We start from the raw sequence: 27,093 nt of genomic DNA, 5'->3' as shown, positions 1-27,093 counted from the left end.
AGGAGAGCAGCACCTCAAAGAGCACAGCTGAACTTCACAGTAGGCACCATGGGCAAATGTCCAGCAGTGCTAAACCAATCCAAGAGAAATAAACATGATGAAAAAATACTCCTCTTTGTACAGCCTGCAGTGAGCAGGGCTTGGCTAACACCAAGAGACCTGTTCCTCTGTGGCCACCTGCACTTGCGCAAAGTGGGTGTGAAGTGTGGACAGATGGTTATTTGTCAGAGTAGTATTTGACACCCTCCAGCTTTGTGCAGATGTAAATGCCTTCACCAGGCGTGAAGCTCTGTGATGGTGCCCAGAGCAGGCAGTGGGTGTTTACAGTTCAATTGTGCTATCCCCTACACCTCTTTTACACTGGCACAGCCTGGGGGAGTTACTTCCAAATCACCATCATGGGAGTGTGGGGGCAGGATCTGGGCTGTCCAGCCCTCATGAATCACTCTGGCGTATCTGCTGAGCTCAGTGAAGGACACAGCACTCTTTTGGATACTGGAAAGCTTAGAGCATGGCGTTCCATTAGATGAAAATGAGGGAGAATAAGAGCTGTGCTATAGTCACAATGTAAGGTATACATAGTGGTTAGATGGAAGCAAGCAAGAAGAAAATGGGAAACTTTAGGCCAGGAGATTGCCATACATGCCCTGATTCCAAGCAGCATATAAAGGCTGATTATTGCTCATTAGGTATGTTACAGCACTCTTATACAGGATCTTCCAAACAGTTCTGGGAGTTACTGCTTTCTGCTTTCAACCCACTTATCACACTGGAAAATTTGGTGCAGGCAAAACCAACTGGAAAAAGGGAAAGTAACTGTCTCCTGATGTTCCTTTGTATCAACTTTGCTTGCAATTCTCTGTGTGACGGATTTTCTACTAAAATCACAGCTGTGTTTTGGGGGATTTTCTCCCATGAGACTTTAGGTTTATTCAGTGGACAACTTGATTTTGATCCAATGTGAAATAGGAAGACGATGTTTTCTGCAGGATTTCTGACTTACGTAGAAGCTGAAAGGTATGTGCATCTTTGAGTAATCCAGTAAAATAAGATATGTCCCCTTCATCCTAGAACTAGAACCCAACTGGGTATGGGGGAAAAAACAGGGAGAGTTGCCTCATAATGAACAGGGGCTAAAGAAGAATTTGTATGTACAAAGCTGCACCAAATGCTGGCAATCAACCACATATACGAATCAGGAAATTAGTATCCTTGCTATTTGATTCTGCTGGGTTTCCCCCACACTCTACACAGCTACTGCCTAGAACTCTGTAAATAGGTTTCCAGACCTTGTGGTTTTCCTACTACTTCTTGCTTCATGCATACAATTATTTTTTTTCTGTGCTTTCTGATGTATTATTTGAATGCCTGGCATTTTAGGAATTATATATGAGAGCCTAGAGGACACTGGGTTGAATGATGGAGTGAGGAGGGGGCAGAAGGAGGGTGTAAAACACAGCAAGACCCAAGAAAGCTTTTGAGGCATTACTGACAAACAGGGTATTGAGAAGGTTTTATGAATTGCATTAAAATGCAATAAGAGGAGGAAGGGGAACAGCATGTTGATTTGAACAGAGAGGAAGAAGTGAGGCACCTATGGAGTGCTTGGTCTTACTGGGAACCAAGACGGTGACTGCAGGAGGCCTGAGGAGCAACCTTTTCTTTTCCCCTCTCCTCGGGGCTGGTGGTGGTGCTATCTGAGACTCTGCCCTCTGGGCCATTGGCTATTAATAACCACAGGATGCCTGTGCGAGCAGCCTTCAGGAGTCAAATTCACAGCACTTCGCATCAGCACTTTGTGCTGGGCAGAGCTTGCCTGCGCCCAGGCACCCTGGGTGAGTGGGGCTGCTGGACAAGCCTCCCCAGCAGCACCCAGAGACGGGCTGGGAGGAAGCAGCCCACTGCCGAACTCTGGGGCAGCTGCGTGAGCTGGTCTGAGCTACAAGCCTGAGGTGAGTTGACTGGGCAGCAAAGTAGTTTAGAGCAGGTGCTGGAGAGGGTAAAGACTGGTGTAGTTTGCAGCCAAACCAAGGAGATGACTGCTGCAAAGACCGATGCAGAAAAAGGCAGAGAAATTGCATCAAGGGATAGAGCTCAGCAGAGAAAAGGATAATTGTGGCCCTGGCTTTATGTACAGGATAATGGGGAGGATAGGGACAAAGGCTCCAGCAGCCTCCCTGCGGTGGGGTGGCTGAAAGAGCAGTAGTGCCAGTGTAGCTCTGGACCCTGTCCATCGTGAAAGACTGCTGCCCCTTTCTTTACGCTAGACCAATTGCATGCAGCAGGTTTTCCACTCCCCAATCCTGCTGGATTAGTAAAGGCGGACAGCAGAATGAGACGGACTTGCCTTCACTGCTCCTTGGGAATGGGTGTGCTAGAGGAGCATGGTTCCCCACTAGGGCCAGCCCTTTCTGCCTTGACCCAGCGAGTCCATGTTTGGGGCATACAGATGATTTCCCTCTGTTTTGCTGGTCTTATGACCCATCAGATGGGCCATAACCTCCCACCCCCCCTGCTTCCTGGCAGCATTGCCCCTTTCCTGTCAAGCAGGGCCTGCTTCTTTTATATAGCCAAGCAGATGTCCAGCTGCTCGGGGAGAATGTGGAGTGCGTGCTTTATGGCTGCACCTGCTCACGCTTGCTTTAGGAATACACCAGGATGGGCTCTTTTATGATGTGAACTACACAGGCAGCATCTCAGTAAAAAGAAAAGCTTGAAAATCTGAAAGAAAAGCGAATCCAAAATAGTATCTGCCAATGCGATTAGAGCTGGTTTGCTGTGGATGGGCTTCTTTTAGCAGTTATCATCACATGAAAATCATGTTGCAAAAGGAGCAATGGTGCAATGAAACTGCAAAACGCATAGGAGATAAAAATGTCTTGATCACAACAAAGGTGGTGTACAAACTCCTAAAGCCAGCTATTTGCTTTCTAGTTTTAAAATATAACTTATAGTTCAATGTCTTCTGAAATTTTAAGCAACTAAAGTGCAAAGAAGCACAGGGACAGAGATGGTTAGTTATTGCTATTGCTGAAGACAATGGGTCTTTGCTCATTTTTCTTTGTATTGTATTGTATTACGTGAGGGTCTGTCCTCACCTATATGCTGTTGTTTGCGCATGAACAGTGTTGAAGTGAAGGCAAGACATTTGCCCTGCTTACATTTATGTGTGACAACCCCCAAGGACTCTGAGAAGCTGCCTGAAGTGGAATTGCTGAGATTTCTCCTAACATTCCCTGACTTTGCAGTACAGATCTCTCATCCTATCTGGGGACAGAGATGGGGAACACTGTACCAGAAGAAATCTCCCTCTTCACCCCACCCCCCACACCGATATGCGATAAGATCAATACATAAGATACAGGTGCAAGTGACTTCAAACAAATTGGGCAAACAACTTTTCCTTTAACAAGCTTGCACGTGCCTTCTTCTTCCAGCCCTTCTGTAACAAAACAGTAGCAGTCATAAAAGATGGAATTACTTAGGGTTTTGTTTCTTTTTTTTTCTGAACTTGCAGTCTAGTAGTTTTCTGAATACCTATTCTATTTCTAATAGGACTATCTAAATATCCAAACCAAAAGTGCACATTTTTCAAAATGCTCCCAAATAACTCATGGACAGACCCATAATCTTTATTAAAAAAAAAATTACAATCTAAAGATAACTGCATGGTATTATAGTGTGGTATGAGAGAACAAATTTTCAAACTGACATTCTGTTGCTGCAGCACAAGATGATAATAGAGTACCACAGTGGCACCCATAGGTGCTGGGAGAGTGCAATGTTGCAATTAAAATGCCTATTTTGGATGACAATGCTGTATGGCATCTTGCCAATGCTTCTGCTGTGATCTACGGCCATATTTTGTGCCATAAGGCTAAGTCCTCAGAGAACACCACAATGGCCTGCTGATAATATTCTGTATGGGATGATACCATTCACTAGCTCCTTCATGTGGAAAGGATAGAAAAGAACCTGTGTGTGAAATGAAGGCTGTGTATCTCTTAAATGTAGATGGCAACTAAAAAAAGAGCCAAGAAATACCTTTCCAGTGTTTCATTCTCCATTTCCTTGTGTGTTTAGAGCAAAGCAGAGAACCCTTTGTGGGAATGCCCCTTGCAGGGACTCCTGCTCCTGTTAAAAGGAAAAAGTCCACTAAACTCATTGGGAAGCTGACACACGAAGGTAAGATATGCAAAACTGCACACATGAGAATTGTTTGGATTTCAACCTGAATTTCAGCCTTTAAAATTTCACACCCTGTCTGACCGAACTCCCAGAGCAAGACATTCAGTGAACATACCAGGCGGCAGAGCCACAAATATTACTAAAGCTCAGCCTTCAACCACATCACATTTTCTGTCACTATTCAAAAGCATTGCACACACACTCAGGTCAAATGTTGACCTAGATTACACTTTGTAAACCCATATTCTCCTGCAGCATTAATTTGGATGCACACCAGAGTGAATGGAAAGAGAACATGATCTTTTATGGGTATCAATATTGCAGTGCCTAGTTATATTCTATGTTGTTCTTTCTCTTATAACCTTTGTCTCTAATCTGGTTTTCCTCTATGCGAGAGAATTCCTTTGATTCCAGCACTCATTAATTGAAAAAGTCTAAGTCTCTTAGAGGGGGTAATACAGCAGGAAGAATATAACTTGCAACACTACCTGTGTATTGGGTAGGGTGACTTTTAACTAAATGCGCCATCCTCGTTTTCTCTTTACTTTTGACAGCATGGGGAAGGTTTTTAGAGGTTTTGAAAAGTAGTAATTCAGTGCTGTCCCTTTCTTCAGCCCCCCAAAAGGGTACAGGTATATATTTTTCTGTTTGTCCCTAGTCCTTTATTCAAATAAACAAGTATGTAAAAATCTGATTTTCAGTGAAATGACATTTCCTCCTGTGCTATGAAATAGTGCTATATAAAATTGGCTTGTTACAAAAGATAATAATTTCTTCGGAGAATGTCTAATAAAATGAATGGGCTTATACCAATTTTATACCAGTTTAAGGATGGAGATGCATTCTCTGTTGTCAATGAGATGTAGAGGTGGGAAGTGATCTTAACCTTGCTTAATACAGAAAAAAGAAAGCTTATGAAAAGTTGCTTCTTTCTGAATGAAAAGCTTTAACTGCATTTCTGCAAGATTTTTACATTGAAAATGTTTGAATCCATTGCTTTGATGGAGAGTTGGTGCTACCAAATTAAATGGAAAAGGACTTATCGAGTAACCAGCATATTAAGACTTGAAGAGAACTTCAAGAATTTTTCCCTTTAAAAATTCTCCTTAAAACAAAAACCCAAAAAGATATGGTAACATTGAATCTTGTCATGGTTTCAGGGTAATGTTTAAACCAAAGCACGCCAAAGTTGTCTTTATTTACTATATGTCAGCCCAATCCCAAGAGTTGACTGCTCAACTCAATTCCAGAGGAGGGGACACGGGTGTAGGGCAGTAACCAGACAAGGCAGTGGTGCATTTTGAGGCAGTACTAAGGAATACTGCTGCACTGCTTGAGGTGCTTCAGATGTGGGACACATGCATCTAGCTCCACCCTTATGCAGCTCTTCCCTGTACAGGTTTGCTGTGGTTGCAATCCAGAGTAAATTCCACCCATCTATATCCAAAGCATCATCAATGTAAAAATTTGGTGCATAGGTTATTTCCTAGAAACTTAATTAAGAAGAGAATTTGGCAGCACTACTGATGCTGGGAAGCAATGGACAAGAGACTGGACCAAAGCACTTCCTAAAGCATCCCATTTTATATGCTTTGTAGTCATGCCACAAGAGGTGTCCAAGCTGAACTTGGGGAAGAAGATCAGCATCCCCAGAGATGTGATGCTAGAAGAGCTTTCTCTCCTCACTAACAAAGGATCCAAGATGTTCAAATTACGTCAGCTGAGGGTGGAGAAGTTCATTTATGAGAATAACCCTGATGCCTTCACCGACAATTCTGTGGTAAGTCATCAAAGATTAAAACTAAAAAGCTGCTCCATACACCCAGAGGAAACAGGAACAGAGTGTGCCCAAGCCCTCCTCTGTCTGTATGTGCATGGTTCGGGGGTAGGGTGGTGGGGATCTACTAGCAAAGAAGTGCAGGAAGAAGCCAAAATTACATAAACACACAAGTTTTATACCCTTTCAGCAGCACCCTTAGTTTCCTTTGGCAAATACTTGGTATCACACACGCAGAAGCATGAGAAAATTCAGTACTGAGTGACAAGGGAGGACTGCATGTTTGGCAGGTGTTCAGAGCTGTGCAGGGCAGGACTAATTGGTTTTGTACCCATTCAATTTCTTCATTGCAAGATGGAAATGATCCATCCAGGTCTGACTTCAGCTCGAGTAGGTGTGGTTCTATTTTAGCCTTGGATACACTTTTATGGTTCTGGCTGGACAGAGTCCTCTGCGCATTCTGCAAGAAGTTCCATAAATGAAAATTCAGACAGAAATCTCTAACCTGACACTGCAATATCTTCAGTTTATTTGCTAGAAGCTACATTTGTTTTATTCTAAAGTATTTTCCTATCAGATATGGTGTATAAATTCAGACATTCTTTCTTTTTTTCTTTTTCCTTTCCCATGAGTTAGTACTGTTATTTAATCTTTGAACTTCTCTCTACAGTTAGCTGCTGGTATAAAGTCTTCTGAACTTAAATTTTACAAGTGAAACTCTCCTTTTACATCATTGTCAGCAGTTCAGTGAAACAAATAGAAAATGTTTCAGGTTCATATGCATTTTGATGTAGCATCTCATCTTCTGATGTTCTTTAAAATTTATTTGGTGTCATTTTATCCCTTTATGGCATCTATTTTCCAGTCCAAGGTAATGCAAGCAAAATAATAAAAATCAAGCTGAAGAAAATGTTCTGACAAACAAAACCATGCTATTTTTTAGCCCTCTGATGTTTTCAAAAGCAGCAATAAGTAAAACTTTGTAGTTCACTTTTCAAAATGACAATTTGGGTAGCAGGATGTGGAAAGATGCATGAAAAAAAAAAAGTCATTAAAATTGCAACAGTAGGTCAGATTACACATCAGGGATGACAGACCAGAGATATGGCAAGCATATCCGGTGTTGTTAGACTTCAGGCAGTTTCTTAATCTCTTTTTGCTTTCGGTAGTTCATCTCTTCAGTGAGCTATATCCTAGAAAGGATGTGAGAATGAATGGTGTGTTGAACTTTGAACTCTTCAGATGAAAATCCTAGAGAAATGCAAGCTGTTTTTACAAATACTCAGCAATCTCAGGGCTCCTAAAACATATGAGAGCCAAGTTCATTTGTCAGAATCTGCTGCAGTGAGGAGGAGTAAGAAAACAATACGATGAGGGATTAAAAGGCTGAAGTCCAAACTTCCAAAAATTTGAGGGTGCCACTTAAGGGAGTCCAATCAAAGAAACACAAAGTGAGTGAGTTGTGACAAACTGACTCAAAAATGGACATGCACAGAGTCCCATCAAGACTGACATGACAAAGGCTTCTTTTTTGCTAGCTGTTTTTCCTACTTTGTTTATTCATCTGTGCCTGACTTTGACTCCATACCCTTTCTGTAGTGAATCTCTTCCTCTGTTCTGTAAGAACAACCCGTCTCCCAAGCTCTTTGAGCAAGACTGTAAGATACTGTGCTGTGGAGAAATGTATTTGTGGGTTAGACAAGACCCTAACAAGCCCAGGGTTTCTTTAAGGCTTTGCTATATGAGAACAATGGTGTGGTCCCCAAACAGCAGCTGGTACTCTGCTTTTAAATTCTCCATGATTCACTTCCAGGGCTATCTTTTCTCCACATTCATGGTACAGATAACAAATCTCCATTGGTCAGTGCAGGAAGACTTCAGTTTGCCGTAGAGCCCTCGCTCGGGGCCAGCTTAGCAGGATCACAAACGTAATTGTTACCATTTGCTGGCTGCCTTGTGGGCTCTGTGCAATGACCCTGCCATCTACTGCCTCCGTGGATAACTATTCTCATCACCACGGCCAGCACAAGTTAGCACCTTTGCTGGCAACCAGAGCAATGAGAAAAAAAGCTGAGTGATCGCAGCAACTGAGCCATACTCTTGGAGAGCTGGTGCTCTTGGGCAGGTAAAGGAAACAGATCTATGGCCTCACTGTTATCTTCCAAACCATCAGGACAGTGCCTGACCTTAGCACCAAATAACTTTCATCAAAAAGCTCTTTTGACTGCAATATTTGATTAGCTTTCTGTTCCTTTCCTTCTTGCTCCTGGCTCTGCTCAAAGGTGGATTCAGAAAAGAAGACTTAAACAAAAGGGAACTGTGGGAGGAATATAATGGGAGAGTAAAGAATTCCTACTGCTGCTTCCAGTTACTTCCCCCTCCCAGTTAATAGTAATGTCCTTTGTTTCCCATCCCAGAGAAGTCCTTGTGCCTTTAAGGCTGTGGGACAGAGAAAGGATTTAAAGCTGCTGGTGTGTTTTCTGGTTTTACATTATAGATTTCTTAACTGTCTTAGGATGTTCTCAGGACACACTTAGCAAAGCAGGGCAATAAAGTTCTGGGATGGAGTACAGATTGTTTCTTTCGCCCAAAAAAAGTTCAACAGCAAGGTAATGTAATATAAAAACACACAAAGAGAAAGGTTATTAAAAATAAATCCAAACCATATAAGGGGTCCCAGAATAGTCTGTGCTGTAGCCATAAACCTTCCACACAAGGGAGAAGATCTCAGCCAGTCACGTGTCATTGATCCACCCTCCTGCTTCTCTCCTCCTCCTTCTCCTCCAGCCGAACAGCCACACTTGACAATCAGATCACTCTCCTTCTGGAGAGTTTTCTCCTTGGTGGAGAAAACATATATTGTGTGTGCGTGAACGTCAGACAGCTCCATGCAAAAGTGAGAACATGCCACTGTCTCTATGCTCCACCCATCCAGTTAAAGGCAAACCCTCAGTTAAAAGGACTGACCATTCCCAACATGAGCAAAATGAAATGCACTACCTATTGTATAGCTGTTTTCAATACTGTGACCCTCTTCTCTTGCAAATATACAGTACAAGGCAATGTTTTTAGGGAGGGACGAGTTTGATACTTTCAGCACATTGATACCCTGCCAAACATGGAGGGTTCATGTGACATCCTCCTTGTTTGGTGCTGTGCTGGAGAAGCTGGGCTCTGCTGAGCTCTGTCTAGTAAATCAGAAGAAGGTTTTCTTCTCCTCGCCCCAGACTGTGCCACCCTGTCACAGGAACTGTGGTTCTCTCCATGTCTCAGAGGATATTATCAACCTCACTGTGGAGCTGCAAGATGCAAATTACTACTGACTAAAGACTATGATGAAATCCTATCTTGCTATGTGCTCTACTAGTGTAGCATCTGACCAACTATAGCATGAAGGAAATTACTACATTTATTTTTTTAATGGTGAAACTGAACCATGGGGTAGATTAATGAATCACCCAAAATCATAGGGAGGCTCTCAGTCTTATCTCTGGGTCTTCTAAATCCCACTTCACTGTTCAGCAATTAATAGATCAGCAGTTCACAGGCCTTTTCTCCACTTCATATTGCTAAATTTGTTTGGCCTCATACACATCAACATCACGTGAAACTGTGTTTCTTAGCCTTACAGCCCCACTCATTATTGCCCTAACTCATTTCAAAGTTGCACCTCCACTTTGGGAACCTCTTTGTAAGACCTTGTTGCTATCATCAGGTGGAAACTGAAAACACAACCATAGTTATGCTTTTTGGATGTTGCTGTTATGCTCCTTTTCTTCCAATGAGGATCCTTAAAAATAGGTTTTCTGCTAGTCAAAACCTGTGGCCTGATTTGGGTTACATGCAGTTTATAGAAAGACTTGAATTGCCTCTTTTTTCTTTCCTTTTTCTGTGTTACCTACCAGATCATAAATTAAAACCATTAGGAAGGTAGAATAACCAATATTTGAGTAGACAATTAGCAGCAGCAGCAGATCAAAAAAACCCAGACCCACAAACAAAAACCCCACCTTGATACTTTCTCAGACTCACCCACAAGTTAAAATAGTTTCCACATTCTGGCAAAGGAAAACATGCTGAATATGTGTTGGCAAGTAATTTCTGCTGGACTTCAGGTCTCTTCAGATAAGCCAAGACACCAACTGTGAAACAAAACATGAGAAGTGAAAAAGGGTTAGAGACTTGGATTACTGTTTTTCTGGATAATGGCAAGAGTTACCCTGTATTTCTTTTGCTGCTGAACAATGAGGAATAAGCAGAGGTGGCAGGAAGAAAATGGAAGTGGTTATGTTAAAAGTGGTATTGCCAAAAGTGGTGCTTTACAGCAGACAGAACAGACAAACAACCTGCCTCAGAGATCTTACATGTTAAATAGCCAGACATGACACAGTGTGTGAAGGAAAGCATAACCAATATTTGGTTTAATGCACAAGCATGCACTGATGGCTCTGTTTACCCCTTAATGTACTTAGAAGAATTCCAGTAAAGATTACTGGAGGTAGGTTTAAAGGGAAAATGTTAGGAAAAGCATTCTTTCTAGGAAGTCTGTGCTGCAGGGAATATTAAATCTCTTGAACGAACGTTAGAAGATAACCGCAAGCTGAGATACAAAAGAGTCCCAGGTTATGACCTAAGTGGAGTAAGCCAGATGAGATGTAACTTTTTTTTCTAACAAAATGAGCTTTGCTGTGTTGGATTTGGATTGTTGCAGAAGACCTAGAGATCCCAACTATACCCAAAGCTGTGTCAGAGTGAACATGAAGTCTGATGTCTTCTTACTCAAGAAGTGACTGATGTTGAAACAGCAGAATGACAGAGACGAAGGGCCTTTTATTTTCCACAGCAGTTTGTTGGGGCACTGTGCAAAAACTTTGAACTGAAATTCTGAAACTCGATTTCTTTCATCCGCAAAGAAAATGTGGCAAGGATGATATAAAATATGCAAATAAGATATAAATAATTTGGGGTAGTATTAGATAAAAATACCCATTACTTAGATCGGTAAATTCAGGCAGAGAAGCAAAAAATAATTTGTCTAAGATTAAATAGCAAGTCAGAAGTAGACCTGGAAATAGAAATCAAGAGCTTAACCTGCTGTGCTTCTTGGGGGAGCGTGTTTAAAAAAAAAATTAGCTTAAGACACTTTAACAGCTGAAGTTTCATCCTTTTTTTTTAAAGTGAATCATAGTTTTAAAGCTATGCAACTCCAAATTAAGGACCAAGGCACACATTTCAATAAAAACAGCAGGCAGTCTGTAAGACTCTCCACGCGTCTGAATTTTAAATCTCCCATGCCACCATTAAGGAGCATTTGACTGGCTGCCACTGAGAGGACGCAGTCACAGTAACTTCAGAAGTGTTAGTAACCACATAGGCATCAAACCTTTGGGAAGCTCTTTATCAGTGAGGTGGAAATAGAAACACATTTGGTGGCCTCAATCATTCTCTTTAGGGCACAGCAAGGAGCTGACAGGGAGCACACAGTGTTTCCTCCCGGGGACTGCCTGCAGTGACATCAGGGCCTTGAGATACTTAGAGATCTCAGTTCCATTAGTTGGATCATCTTTCATTATCTATTTTTCATGAGGGACATACAGTGGCTCTAGAGAGTTCAGAATTCATCCATGTAGGCACTCAGCCTGCAGGGTCAGACTCTTGCTAGCACTAAGGACTTCAAAGACCAATGAGGCCAATTTGTTTAGCAAACCCAGGGGACTACACACCAGATGAACTTGCCACAATTGTTCTCTTGTTAGAGTGGATTTAGGGACAGCCAGGGACTAACAACATCCACTACGTCCTGCAACACACAGACAGGGCGGACCCTACCAGGGAGGGACTTTGTGATCTGCCCCCAGAGCCAACAGGAGATGGTTATCAGCCTTCTCAATTGACACTCCTGAGCTTCTCTCCTGGGACTTCCACCCACAGGGTCAATCAATCCTAACCCAGAGGTCAGTTTTGTGATGTGAATATGCATATATGTAAAAGCTCCACATGCTGTTAGCAATGGCTGAAGATGCACTCCCCTCAAGTGTAAGCCATATTTCACTCCAAACATCCTGACCAGAGGCATGCTGTAAGTACCGGAGACAAAGCTGCACCAACCCAGCTTTGACTCTGCTGAGACTCCTGCTTGAGGCTGCCCTTCCTGAGCTCAGCACTCTTGGAATGAGCTCATTTGAGTACACCAAGGGTCAAGATTTCAAAAAGATGAATTTGCCTTTTCCGCCTTTTAATTTAAGACTATCTATTGTGGTGGCCAAAACTAAAGAAAATTATATTTTTATTCTAGCAGGTAAGTAGACCAGGGTATTGCACGGAAAATGGCCCTTTCCTATCTGAATGGAGATGTCTGCAGAATATAGGATGTTTTTCCAGTGGATCCATGAAGAATCATGAACTAGCCTGAGACCAATCAAACTAATTTCATTTGCAGCTAAATAAGATTTAGGTATGGCTTTCCTGAGGCAGACCTTGTGTTTCAGAGAAACATCTCTCCTGCTTAGTGGTAATACTGCAATTTAAAATAACACCAGATGACAATGATGCCCCTTCCTGGTCACATCAAATATTGCTGTACACAAAATTAAATCAGCCTTTACTGTAGCTCACATTATGCTGATGTTTTGTGACTTTTTTTTTTTTGCAGGAGAGTGCATGTAAGTAATCAGAGGAAAAGAGAAATAAGCATTTAATTCTCAGGAAGGGCACACAGCATGGGTGAAGCTTGAAGGAAAACAGATGCAAATCCTGTTTTGAAATTACTGAGCAAACCAGTAGAAGAATTAACCTTGCATATGTATTAACGTTTAGAGAATAACCTCATTCCGACCCCTAGCCCTCAAAATACCCTTTTTTCAGTTTGCCTTTTTACAGCTACATAGCTCCCACACATAATTGAACAGATTGCCCTGCTAGCTCCTCTGTACAGCTTAATGGTCACAATCCTCTCCCCTCTCAGTGCTTCCTGACATTCGGGGGAACATTATCTCCTCTGTTCCTAAAAAGGGAATTCCCTACAGCTAGGAGAAGGACAGACAGTCCCTAAAGGCCCTGGGGGCACCAGCTCTGCCACTTCAGCCTGCAGCTGGCTGCCTGCCTGGGTTGCAGCCTGGCGACCTGCTGTGAAACCCTGGACACTGTTGCTCGAGACATAGGGAGCGGAGGGTTAGATAATTCTGCCTTGAGCCTTGTGGGGTTTTCACTTCTCATCTATTTTTAGCTGACCGAACAGCTGGCCTTAGAAGCCTGTTTACAGCCTGGAAAGCTTCTTTTTGCTAAACTGTACTAGGTGTAAGAGCCCTGAGAAAGCCTTAACCCTTTGAGAGCCAGCCCTGAGGTTGGCACACTTGTCTCCCATTGACTGCCTGAGATGAATTTATACAAGCAGAATTGCAGCATGAGGAACCACAGATTCATTCACTTCAGCTGTATTTGTTACATCTTTGCACATCTATAGCCAATCCCCTAGTCCAACAGGAAAGACCACATCTGATATACAAGCCAGGTTACTTGTATTATACAGCTGTGTGGGCTGTAATACACAAGAGACACTTTTTTACATGTTAGGACTCAAGCTTTGATCAAGCTTTATGACCCATACATAAAACATTTTCCCAAACATATTCTATCAGTTTCTCTTCCACACAAATATTTATTAAAATTGCTGTGTGCAAAGACAGGACCTTGGGCGGGCACCACAGGGTCTATAAATCCTGCATGGACTGTTTGTTCTTTCACTGTGTACTGCAAGGATTGCGCCTTCAACTGGGATGGCCTGGAAAATAAGACCAACTTGATTTTACTGGTGGATACAGCTTGCTTTCTTGCCTTGTTGCTATTTAGGTTTGGTTTGTTAATGCACATATTGCTACAAACAAAACTCCTCCTTTTTGTCATTTTCATCTTGTGGTCTCCAGGAAGTCTTTCATGTTTTCCCAGACTGCTATCTCTTCAGTCTTTCTCAATGCAGACCTCCCCACGCAGACCTTCATATATGGAAAAGAGACATACAGGCAGTCATCTTTCAGGTTTTTATGTTGTCACAGGTACCCTACTGTTCTGGTGCCCTGTAACACTTAGCTCCCACACTGTAATCAAGCTGACTTTGCTGGGCTATCTTAACCTCGACATGAAACACTTCCTATTTCTTGTCCAGCTTGCTTTCCCACAGGTTAGCCAATGTATCTCTGTCTGGACCTTTACCTGCTCTGGCAAAAGCTGTATTCCTTTTCCATTCCTTCTGTATTTCATACTGATCACTGTTGGGGACAACACACAGATCCCTCTCTTCTCACCATAAATGACTATGAGGTGTCCATGAAAAGGTGTGCTTCCATTGCCCTTGCTGCTGTTCTACAACTGCTCCTATACTGAATGTACAGAATAACTCACACAAAGTTCTGCCGCTGGTTTTGTAACTGAGACATAAAACTGGTCACATCATGGTGACTCAGGAATTCACATTCTGGGACCCAGGCCTGCAAGTGTGAATGGACCATTTCCTGTCACAGGCATTCCTACTCTCTTTTCTTCTGCCCTAGGATCACTTTCAGAAGTTCATCCCACCAGGAGGACATTATGGGGAAGATGCTCATGGCTATGCCCATGGGCGGATGGTAGGAGGAGTGACAGCTGGGCAGCATGGCTCCAGCAAGCAGCAGTATCCCGCTGTTCCTCCTAGGCCTGGAAGCAAAGGAGGCCCTGGGGACAGTGAAGGGGAGCGTGCGGGGGAATCGGCTGGAAGTGGTGGAGAAGGAGGCGATGGTACTGAGAAAGGCAAGTATCTCTCTGCAAGAGCAAGAAATAGCTAAATTTATAAGAGCTCGTGCCAACCTTATGCTTAGGGACACGTAAATTAATTTGACTAAAACCTGGATTCTTCCAAACTAAGTTCCACTGCAAAGTGTAGAAAAGTTGAGCTGCCTTTATCTTGATAGTTTTGTTTGCATACTTCTATGTTGCTCAGTCACATGCAAGAACCAGAAATACCTGCCTTGGCTGGACCAAAGAAATGATAGGAAATTTAAGTACTGAGCTCTTAAGGTTGATACTGAAGTATGCGGTATGGCATACCCTTTCCTTTCAAAGGTTTCACGCTGACCACTACTGCAGATAATAGTATCGGCTCTTTAGTTCAGTAGCCTGACAAGACACATCAGTCTTGAGTATAACAGCCCTGATTTCAAATCAAAGTTTTCACCTTTCAACAACGCTTTTTGGATAATCTTCAGAAAGGAACAGCGATATTTCTAAAAGTTATCTGGTAATCACCACCAGTCTAGTGAAGCAATATCTTTACAAGTAAAAGTATTTTTCATTGAATTTAGTCCTTGTTTTATTTTATCCTCTGTTTAGTTTGGCCAGAAACCTCTAGAACCAAATCCCTTGTACACAAATTAGCAGGTAAAATCATTATTTTAACAGGCCCTATGAGATTTTACAACAAAAAGCAAATTTGCTTGGAAAACAGGAACGGCTGTTGTAAATTACCAAATGAGTGATTTGTAAAATCCAAGGGTTTTCATTTATGTTCTGGAAGAATGCGCATTTTATATGAAAATCAACTTTTATATTCTGGGCATTCCTGTGAAAAAGAAATCTGTGTAGACTCTCTGTCTTCTTATAGGAGATTTTTCTCCATTGTTATCCTATTTCTGTGTACTGGGAGGAGGAGGATTAACATCATCCCATAGCTTTTACTGCAGAGATGGATCCCAATTGCTTTTATTTTTCAACACTAGCAATCAATTTACTCCTAAACTACTTAGTTTAAGTCCTTCACACAGAAAGAGGAGGGCAGTTGTTTTTATTTTTTTAAAGAAAACAAGATTCTTGTACATGTCTACAATTCTCTGAAACCAGGAAAGCCCAGGATTTGGCCAGGTTTGAAGGAAATAATAAGCAAGACAATGAAAGAAGGTGTAATAAAGAAGAAAGTTTCAGATAAGAGTAATAGTGTTCATTCTTTGCCATTTACTTCAAAAGGATTTATGTTTTCTACACAAACTATAGCACCATGAAAGCACCAGATTGTCTAACTCCATTCATCTATCATTCCCATCTGCCCTAATCAAGGTTAGTAGAAGTCATTGCTCAGGAGTTTTAAGGTTTCTGAAGGTTGAGGTTGCTACATATCAATATACAACCAATGCTCTTATTAGCAAGGTGGTATTAGACACAACTGGAACAAAAAAAAAAAAGAAAAAAAAAGAAGAGGTCCACAGACTGAAAACCTCTGTCTAGGCTCATTTGCTTGTTGAGCAGCCAGAAGCTAACCTAAAATTTCTGGCAATCAAGTATCTGACTTAACAGCAAAGTGTAGCTCTGTCATTGACAGGATTTTAACTTCCAGAGAGATAGCCCATCATATTTTCAAACTAATTTTAGCCATCCTGAAATGTTTAAGCCAGACTTGTCTCTAACATCCTAGCTCAGGAGGGGGAAAATATGAATGTCTGTTCATGTAAACACGAAGAAAATGCCAACCTATAAAAATACTGAGACAAGAGAGATGGTAATTTTAGAACATTCAAGAATAGACTACTGAGGAAGATGTTAGTAAAGATGATTGTGGGTTGCCAAGACGCTGAAATATGATGGTTAAAGGTTTTTGGTCAGTCAGAGCTAACTTCAAAGTTTGAGCCTAGTTTTGGAGTTTACAGTCAGAGCTTTGTTTGTTGCATATGATGATGATGATGATGATGATGTTTATGTGGAGGGGTTACATCTGCTATGATCAGAGAGGGAAGAAAGAAATAAATTACGAAATTACCTTCCCCTGAGGTAGTGAAAGAGATGATGGGGTAAGGACATTGGTTCTTGGGGTAAGAGGTTTCTATTTGATTGACCAGAGAGAACAATGAAAAAATAGCTTTAAAATATATGCTCTAATGCAAATGCCTGGATGAGTGGCTCTTAGACTGTGGTACACCTGCTTTTGTAGGAAGGACGGAAGTAGCGTATGACAGTCTTCTTTAAGAGAAATCTAACCAGAAAATCTCAGACTTGATCTAGGAGTTACGGAATCTGGAAACCACACTGTTGTCTCAACTTCAGTAGCAGAATACAGAAAGCCAATGTATTTACAGTAAGTGTCATCTAACTAGAGTGTTCTACCTTCCTCTGTTTACAGATGGAAAGCCAGGAGGCAAAAAAATCACTATGTTTAAAACTTACATCTCCCCCTGGGAACGAGCAATGGGTATCAGCCCTGAGGACAAAAGTCAGTTCACCATTGACTTACTGTCATATAGCCCCAAAGCTGATTTCCCCCACTACAAGTCTTTTAACCGGTAAGTCTTCTTGAATATTCAATTCAGTTTATTCAGCATGAGAAATAACCCTGGCCATAGCCCTCCTGTCTTGTGCAATGTAAATAAGTTTTAGTTGCATGTCATGTTGCTTAGCACAGTCTCCTGTGGATAAAACATTTGGAGGCCTACAAAGAGATGATACATTAAGAGCTAGAGATTTTAATTCGGTTTATGGACAGAAAACCTACGCAGCAGGATAAGAGGACTTTAATCCAATTTCCCGTTCTTTCTCACCCCATTTGACTAGGGAGATTTAGCTTGCCACTGTTTATTACTGCAGCCATTTAAAGTTCAAGAGTGCAGGAAAAATATTTAACGATCAGAAGCCATATACTTCACAGAAGCCATATTCTTCAGATAAGAATCCGGATCTTCCTTCTTCTGATAAACACTGAAAGTTTTACAAATATTTCCAGGGTAGCAACAATTTTCTATTAACCTCTCTATACAATTTTGCCACTCATTTCCATAGCCTCAGGACATCAGTACCCAGGACAAACCCAAATCCCACTCATTTCTTCAATAACACAGCCCCTGCCTCCTACATGTACAGGGTACCAACAGGTGTGAAAGGTGTACAGTTTGATGGAGATCAATGCAACAGGGGTGAAGGAAGTACACAGGAGCAGGAGGGTGTGTGTGTGTTTTTAAATCTTTTTTAGTACTGTTGTGGTTTGGGCAACAGATACATATATGTTCTTGGGAAAGATTTGTTGGCCAGTCAGCTGCAACAGTGGTAAAATTTACAATCTCGATAACTCTGATTCTTTATTTTCTAAATCCCGTTGTTGACCTATGCTCTGTTTGTTAACTGCATGTATTCCCCTATGCCAGGACTGCCATGCCTTACGGGGGTTATGAGAAAGCAGCCAAACGGATGACCTTCAAAGTGCCTCAGTTTGATATTTGCCCTTTGCTTCCAGAATCTCTCATGATATATAATCAAAATTTCAGCAACAGACCCTCCTTCAACAGAACCCCAATACCTTGGATGCCTTCAGGAGACTCCTCCGAGTACCATACTGAGGTCAATGTGCCAAGGAGTGGTGAAACAGAAGAGCTGTAAATCCCCACTGCCAAGGCCTTCCTTTTTTCTCAGCCCTTTCTATTTGCAAGTTGATAGTAAGGAGCTGAAAGCGCAACTCTAGTTCTGTCAGCCCTATCTTTCTTTTCCCCTTAGCCCAGACAAGTTCCTAGCAGGTTCTAAACTTATCTTCACTGTGGTGTTAATCCATAGCAGAAACAGTTTGAGGGAAAGGAGCTTTTTATTCACCAGGGCATAAAAGGGCAAAACTAGGAAGTGATTTTCTGTTTAGCAATGCTAAATGCTGCCTGTCTGCTCTGTAATAGATCTGTTTTGTCATATATTAACAAGTAATAAAACACCAAAAGGAAGAAAAGCCTTTGTGTTTTCTCTTTTAAAAATGCTGCTGAATCAATTTGGGGATTAGCAATAACAAAAGTTTCAATCTCACATTAGGTGTTAGCAGGGGAAGTGAGATCAAGTGAGATAAGATAGATATACATCAAGGTGACTTGGATAAATACTTCAAAACTGATGGTTAAGAATGATGACTTTAAGAGGAAACGATACAGGTAATCATAACACCATCAGAGATAAAATAGCAAGTCAGCCTGTCAGTGTAACAGACAGATTAGAGTATTTCACTGTCACCTAAGATTCCCCGATTCTCCAGAATATAAAATAGGTGATAGCTTAACCAGTTTTTTTGTCCCCACTGAGAGACCAAGAAGGCAATAGGTCAGGAAGGAACAGAGGCACACCCAAGTGAGATGACTTGCTCATAATTACAGTGCAAGAAAGAAAAAGCTTTAATTACAACAAAAATAATTTGACACCTGCCGCTGTGCATTACCTAAGTGAACAGCATCAAAGTCTATTCTATTTCTGGTAACAGTTTTACCAATGCCGCACATATAGGAAGAAAGGCAGGCACTGTGGAAACCAATAAAGAACTTTATTTTTTCTACATGAAATACCTTCTGTTTCATGGACATTTGCACTCTGACACATAACATACAAGACTGCCATTGCACTACCATTCCCTAGCTCAGCCTGCATGGAGACTGGTTTGGAGTTCTCTGTCCTGGTGCCTTCTTTAGATCAACATTTCCTCTTATAAACAGGGCTAAACAGCTTATATACAGGGACAGCTTCCACTGAAGCACTTTTAATTTACAAGTTTTTCCTCCTTGTCTAGAAATCCCTGCAACCATATATTTCGTTGTTTGGATAGTTATGAGGTTGGCATTATTACAGTCCTCTAAAAGGCTAGTGCCAGGGCTACACTGAGATCTCTTAAAAATTGTGCTAATAATAACAAGCTGCAGAAGTAATGAATGTGTAGTTTCCTAACCTTTCTGCTGAAATGGCTAAAGAACTTTTATTATATGTCCTATTAAATGATTAAGAAGTATCCATTACTCAGTTTTGTGACTAAACTTAAAAACATTAAGGTAGTACTTTGATCTTCTGAAGAGCATTTCAACAAAAATGAAAAAGGTTGTCTTTTTTGACATGTTCCTACAAAGTATTTGAAGTTTGAGTTGAAAACAAATCCTCAGAAAAACTTATTTTGGATCTTAACTTAAAATGGATCCAGGAATTACTTGAAAAGACATTTCCCACACTGATTTCCTTTTACATAAATACATGCAAACTTCACTGGTGAAAGACATTTAAATGGGAAATTCTCACATACTACTAAACTATTAGTTTATTCCATATTTGATCTCTTTCTGGAGATAAGGTTGCCATGGGTTGTCCAACATTTTTAATAAGCCCAGCTTTTTCAACTGCATTGTAATTAAGGGGGAGGGATTTCTTTTCCTGTTTGAGAAGTATTATAACTGTATTACAAGAATTCAGGCTACAAAGAGAACGACAGAAGTTCAGAAAGACAGAGGAAATTTCAGAGAAAACCAGCAAAATATTTTCCCAACAAATATGGCATGTATTGTCTCCCCTTTTCTGAAAAGCATTTTAGACTCATGTAATAAAGAATTACATGATTTTTTTTACTGTGAAATACATGATGCTTTCATGGTAAACACGTCAAGAGCAGCAGAAACAAGACAGTTTGCTACCTGAATGCCATGGTCTATTTTCAGTAGCAGGTGTTCCAGATCAGGGGCCAGTTAAACATGTCAAGGTAGAGAGAGGGCTGGCTGCTCTGAGGAGGGATGAGCCCCAGGTAAGTCCAGCACAGGCAGTGCCCTCACCAACTAACACACAAGCCCACCAGTGCCCTCACCAACTAACACACAAGCCCACCACATCTGATCATGTCAGGCAGAGCTGAGCGCTGGTGACAGGGTCCATCACTCATACCAGACATGGTGAGGGGATAAATCAGGCAAGGGGCCTTCCAGGGAGTCTGGTCAGGAGCAACAGGAGACAGGGCCGGACACAAACTACACTGTGGGTCTAAAGTCCATCTAGGAGACAGGCTAGCTATAGCACAGGTCTCAGGTCCAGCCAGGAGACAAGTGTGCAGGCCAGCATCCCTACAACATAGCTCAGACAAGGGCCCCAGGCTCAGAACTGAGCTTCAATGGTGTTTCTGGGCCATAAGTGGAGTGAAGGTCCCAGGTGAGGCTGGTCGGAGCAACTAAGGGCTGTCGGTGCACACAGGGCAATGATACCAAAGTGTTTGGGAATTCCAATATAATCACAACAATCATTTGAGCTCTACTGAAGCATGGGGGGGAAAAAGGACTAAATAAAATAGGTCTTTAAACATGCAGGGAAAGGTAAGAAATACTGTGCAGAAATAGCACAGTGCTCTCTGGTGGTGTATTTTCAAAGTCCCCACGTACAAGGAAGGCAGCATCATTTAGCAAGTAGGTCAAAGGACTGGGTATATGCCCAAAGCTCTTGCTGGTTCATAATGTACTGTTGGACAAAAGTTTTTCTCTGTGAGCTCCATTATCCCAAACCGTAAACGGGGATAAAAAGTTGCAATGTGCTTGGAATTAGTATTGTATCATTGCAAATTATTAATAATATTGCTATAATCCATACTTGCAAGCTAAGAGGATCCTTCAGTTTTGGTAAATCTGCTTAATGAGGCATATAGCTATTCTTTTGCTGGTACAGTTTCAATCTCAAATCCTGTCAAGCAGGATTTATGTGCTTTTGTTTCTAGTACAAAATGGGAAATACAACACTACATTTTGTAGAACAATTCACACTATTATCTTGCTGTTTACATAGTTTAAAATACATGCTAGTTTAGTCATTATGCAAAGTAACATTAAAAGTGAGAAAAATCAGTAATCCAAATTCTGTCTCCAAAATAATTAATTTCAGTTAGGCTTGCAGCTACTGTAATCAGGGCAGAAGTTTGTCCAAAATGATCAAATATTTAAGAGGAAGTAAGTAACTGTTCCTGCTCTTTGTTTTCCTTGGGCTATGATGTAGACTCAGGAGAATCGCCTGTGTCAAAGAATTATTTATATTGGGAATAAGGGGATTTTATAAGATTTAATTATAGTGAATTTCCCCCACATACTAGGAGTCACAGAATGAAAACTCAGTCATCTGCCTTTAAGCAGGATCATCATAGTTAGAGATAAAAAAGAACTAACAAATCGTTCAGCCCATGCTCTTGTAAAGGCAGGCTACAGTTCCCTCATAGAGGATGTACTGGATATTAAGCTTATACTCCATGGAACAGCAGCCAAAAATGCATTTAATAGAGTGAGGCTATCCCATGAAAAACAGATTAGATAGAATTTTGTGACATTCAGATCTTTCATTCAGAACAAAAAGTTCTTATATTTTTAGTTATTTATAGTGTTATTTCTAGGAATATTTTACAGTTTCCAAGCTTTGAAATATTTCTCATGTAAGGCAATTTCTATGATTAAGAATCCAAGCCATACTGAAAATGTGTAAAAAATAGTGCCCACGTCTTAACATAAAAGAATGGTGTTGAAGTAATCTCAGCAACGCTGTCCATAAATATGGACTTACATGTTTTAAAATCTTGCCTGAAGTTATAGATGATGGCATAAATATCTGGCAGGTAGTAGCACAATTGGTATGCTTCTCTGTGTTGTGCAGATCTTCCACTTGACTGCAATGTACTCCCTAATCAAAGGGTTTGCATCACATAATTGTCTCTCTCATGTGAGCAGCTTGTCATTAGTGATGATGATGATATAATTCATACAACTAACATCTGGGTATTACATTTGATGTTGTTATTGACAGAGCATTAGAGGAGGTGGCTTTGTCATTAGACTTAGTGACTCTCTGAAATAAAATTTGGAAGAGTTTCAGGCTGTTAGGAGAATATGGGCTTTGTCTTGTTTGACTTTTTTGTTTAAATCATACTGTGAATACATAAAATGTATTCACTTCTCCTACAAAAGATGGCAGCCACCAAACAGCCAAGAGCCTGAGCACAATCGTTCTGCTATGGAGCAGAGGTCTGCATGTGGCTGTCTCTCCATGGGAAGCGCTGACTTGTGGAGCAAGGCTTGAACATTCACTGCACTGAGGTTTTAAATCCTGCCTAGCTTGTCAGCAAGTATATGTTCTCTTCCACAGAACACTGCCACAGGTGCGATCATCTGGCAAACACCCCACTTCCAACACTACCCCTTGGCACAACAAGCTGTTGTTAGCTCTTCTCTGGCAACTTACGCAGTCCACCGCTGCCCATCAGCAGTACACATGTCAATTCCTCTTGAAAGAGTATTAGGAAAGTTTGCAAACCAGCCTGCTGGCTCACAGCACATTAATACATTTATATGCAATCTCATCTATGCCCAAACCCTCAAATTACAGGTAACAAACCAGTTTAGACAAGTTCCCTATTCTGTCTTGGAGATGTGCCTGACCAGGACCACAGATAACCAAGCAGAATTTGCTGACACAGGCAGAAGCAAGATTGCACACATTTTGTGGAACCCTACAACTTTTGGGAACTGCTGAGTATATGGGATTTGAGACGCTATTAATTATATTCATGGCATCATGTATCTACTAGTAAAAGTCTCTTCACCTAATGCAATTAATTAGCAGTGCCTTTATGCCGTACCTCTTGCTTTCTATGTATTTAACACACAGTAAGTGTCATCTCTCTGATGATCATCGGCTTGCAGTACAGCTTACATGATGCTTTAATGAGCGCAAGTACTTGCTCAGATATATATTGTGTTAATTAACACACACAGTAAAGGAAAGAGAACTACATAAACCACTCTGAAGCAATGCTCTTCAACGCAACCTAACCTCCAGTCAGCTTAATAAACAAATTCTCAAATATAAACGCTTCCTTTAATTTTCAATTATACTTTTTAGAAAAATTATTTAAATCAAAAATTTTAATGAGCCTTTTCCAATTGTTTTTAAGAAAACCTGCAGGCTTGTTTGTTTGTTTGTTTTGACCTTTTGATTAACAACAAAAAAAACACTAAATATTTTGTGAAAAAAAAAATTTAGGTTTGTTTTCCATTTAAAGAAAATTCCATCTGATGTACTTTCAGAGAGAACTGACACAAATAAATTTGCAGACAGAGACCACCACCCTCAAAAAATAGGAAGAAGTTATAGATATAGCTCTAGCCAGAGTCATAATGAACATTTGCCTTTCAAAAACCCACAGTGAACAAATAAATGCATAAATAAGGCGGTATTAATTTATGACTAGAAGTTCTTCTTCTAGTGCCGAACCAAAATAGTTATTGTTCTTTGTTCATCTAACCAGGCTTACTGGAAACACTTATTTTTGGGAAATTTGGACAGGGAATGCACAACCATGCTACAAAAGGCTGACAAAGGTCTCAACTCTTCTCAGGCTCAGACATGAGCCAAGGGCAGCACCACTATTTTACCCCAGGTCCCTGTGTTTGTAGCTGAGGAGAAAAAAAACATAAAAGGAGGGCACTAACAACAGTGAAAAAGGCTAGCCACTAAGCAATGCTTTACTTGTACTCCAAACATTCCTCTACACAAAAGGGTAAATAAGGACTCTGCAGAATTCCCCTTGTTACTGAGGGAAGTTCCTGCCTTAAGCAACAATCTCATTATACATCATTCACTGCAGGGAAAACAAAGTGGCCACTGGAAGGAGGAACAAACAAATGAGAAACTTTCTGCTAGCCAGCCTAAGGACAACCTATGGGCCTTATCACACAGGACCTCTCCTGCTCACAGATGCTATACAAATTCAATTACACTGAAGAGCGCTTTGGTCAAACTCCACAGTGCCTGGCTCAGATGAGTAATTACTTCCATATTCTATTATAAAAACAGCCATACTTTAATGGGCCTGAAGCTAGCATGGATTCAGGGCTTCATTATCTCTACTATCTCTAAATGTTTCTCTTAATTATCTTTGGTCCCTAAGAGAGGCTTGAGGCCTGCCTCATTTGCTCTCTCTCCCAGTTTGATTGGCTTGATTCCCAAAGCAAAAGACTGAAATGGGATGGGAAGCCATAGCAAGTAAACAAGCATTCTTCCAAATGCACAAACTTTTTTTTTGTATCATTTTAGTGGTGTTAGAAATGCTATATTAACAGCAGCAGTACAAACAGTATTGCAGACACCTCTATATACAAACAGAATGCTTTAAGTGTTTGCTCTGGGCAGAACAAAAGGTAGTCCCAGTCCCTCAGGCATACTCTGTGCATCTGTTACACCACTGACAGTATACCTGAATTATCATAAATACATCTTTCAGATACAGAACATTATGCATCAACTTACTTATATGTAAACATGGGGTTCAACAACTGGATAAAAAGAACTTCCTCCACAACTTATGGAGTTGGTGGCACTCCTTTGAGGACTGTTACAAAAGACATATCTCTAACTGGGAACACTGAAATACAAGGGCAGAAAAGAAAGTGTATTAGCCCTCACATCTTCATTGTTCAGCCTGAGTAATTAATTACATTGTTTACCCAGGGCGCTAGCACTGAGATACCAGCTGCTTGTGGAAATGGCAGTCTCCCCAGTCATCTGCAGACTCTCGCTCTACATGCATGATCCTGAATTCATAGGAAGGGACCCCTTTATTTCAGTGGGCTTGAAAAGTGTTTCCTGGATATCATCACAAATCCTACTATGCCAGAGTTAATATGATTACCAGCAATCTGCACTGGTGACAGGAAAACCACATACTGCAATGTGCAGCTGATGCAATTCAGGGAATGTGAGCTTGCTATTAATTTTACGCATTGCCTAGTAGTCAGAAAAGCAAATGTAAGTTTGTAACAGATCTTATCCAAATTTTCCCAGATCTTGAGATGGTCTAATTCACACCTGAGATACTTGGACAGATGATGTTTAACTTATGATGTTATGGCTCTAACCTGTGAGGAAACCCAGCTCTCACATAAACTACTAGTAAACTTTGCTACACATTAACGTGTTGGACTGTTATTTGGCTCCAGTCATATCCCACAGCTATCACAGCTCATACTTTGCAATTGTTAGAAATTAGATACACTTTTGCAAGCACACCTATTCCTTTTCTGGCAAGAAAAGGCTATTTCTATCCAGGCAGCTCTATCCAGCAAGCTTTGCTGCACCGGCTTGAGGTGCTGAACCTGTGGTAAGCCGCTCCGGGCGAAGCAAGCCTCGGCACTGCCACCAGCGAGCGCCTTGTGAGGCCGGGCCGGGCTTCCGACCCGGCGACCTCCGACCCCCGAGCGCTGCCACCTCCGCAGAGCCAGGCGGTTCACCGGGATTCAGTCAGCCCCTCACACATCTGAAATTATTCGTAGCTACGGCCTGGCTTCGGGCCGGCTCTGGGGGAGAGCTCTACGGGCTGCCTCCCGACGAGGGGGTTGGTTAAACACAGCGGAGGACTCTCGCCTCTTCTGGGACGGGCCTAACCCGCTGTCCTCCGAAACGCCCCGACCCGGGGGAGGGCTGCCCTGGGCTGAGGGAATAAGAAATGGCGGTGATAAAACCGCGCCAGACCGAGCCGCACCGCGCTGGACTGCACTGGGCTCCCTCAGCCCTCTCGCGAGAGGCGGCGCCCGCCGCCGCCAGCGCAGCCCGCGGCTCTCGCGGGAAGATGGCGCCTCTCGCGAGAGGTGGCGGCCGCGGCTCCCCGTAGCTATAGCAGCGGGGGATGAGGGCGGCCGAGGGGAGGGGATGTTGCGCGCCGCGGCGGGACCCGACGCCGGCAGGTAGGGACTTACCGTACAACCGCCCTGGGGAGGGGCTGGCGCCCGTCGCCGTGTTCCTTCTCAGCGGAGTCCCGTTGCGACTGTCCAGAGCTGTCCTGACCCGGGCGGCAGCGGGGCCGTGGCTTTGGCTTCGGCTCCGGCGGCGGGGCGGGAGGAGTCGTTCCCCTCAGCGGCACGGGCGGGCTGGGTGAGGGGCCGAGGCAGCCCGTACCGCCGTGCCGGCAGCGGCCGCGTCCCCGCGGGGAGCGGCGGGAACTACAGATCCACCGCTCTAGGGAATACTTGAGGGTTTCTTTCCTCCTGTCCCGTCCCCTCAGGAAAACCCACCAACCCGACCGCTGACTGGTTGCTCCTTCCGTGGGCCTGGAGACCCGCCGGGGACTCTCGCAGCCCTGTAAAGCAGTGCAGCCCCGTGTGCCCGCACGGCCCGGCCCCGATCGCGCCAGCCCACGCGTGGGTAGGCTGCGGTCAGCGGGGCTGCGGCGCTGAGGCTGCCCCGGGGCACGGCCTCCGGCGTGGTTGTGAGCGGAGGGTCCCCCTGCCTGCCCAGAGCCGGTCGGCTTCGGGAGAGGGAGGGAGTGGCAGGTACGCGGAAAGGGACACTGGAGGCTAAAAGGGTCTCTTGTCAGCAGCGAT

At 42.4% G+C, this 27,093-nt stretch overlaps 1 protein-coding gene across 2 annotated transcripts; it reads left to right on the top strand.

Moving 5' to 3' along the window:
- The first annotated feature begins 1,774 nt into the window (after nucleotides 1-1,774).
- Nucleotides 1,775-18,674, top strand: MYOZ1 (myozenin 1). Of its 2 annotated transcripts, XM_082486584.1 has the most exons (6): nucleotides 1,775-1,952; nucleotides 4,084-4,185; nucleotides 5,787-5,968; nucleotides 14,512-14,746; nucleotides 17,103-17,262; nucleotides 18,118-18,674. In XM_082486584.1, the coding sequence occupies exons 2-6, from the start codon at nucleotides 4,110-4,112 to the stop codon at nucleotides 18,347-18,349; spliced, it is 885 nt and encodes a 294-aa protein (XP_082342710.1). In that variant the 5' UTR covers nucleotides 1,775-1,952; nucleotides 4,084-4,109; the 3' UTR covers nucleotides 18,350-18,674. The 2 variants fall into 2 exon arrangements, with proteins under 2 accessions (XP_082342710.1, XP_082342711.1); XM_082486585.1 differs by lacking the exon at nucleotides 4,084-4,185.
- The last annotated feature ends 8,419 nt before the right edge of the window (nucleotides 18,675-27,093 follow it).

The sequence above is a fragment of the Vanellus vanellus genome (assembly GCF_965231255.1).
Source record: "Vanellus vanellus genome assembly, chromosome: 7".
Classification (NCBI taxonomy): domain Eukaryota; kingdom Metazoa; phylum Chordata; class Aves; order Charadriiformes; family Charadriidae; genus Vanellus; species Vanellus vanellus.
Note: the sequence above shows the minus strand (reverse complement) of the source record. Positions and strands in the feature narration are given on the sequence as shown.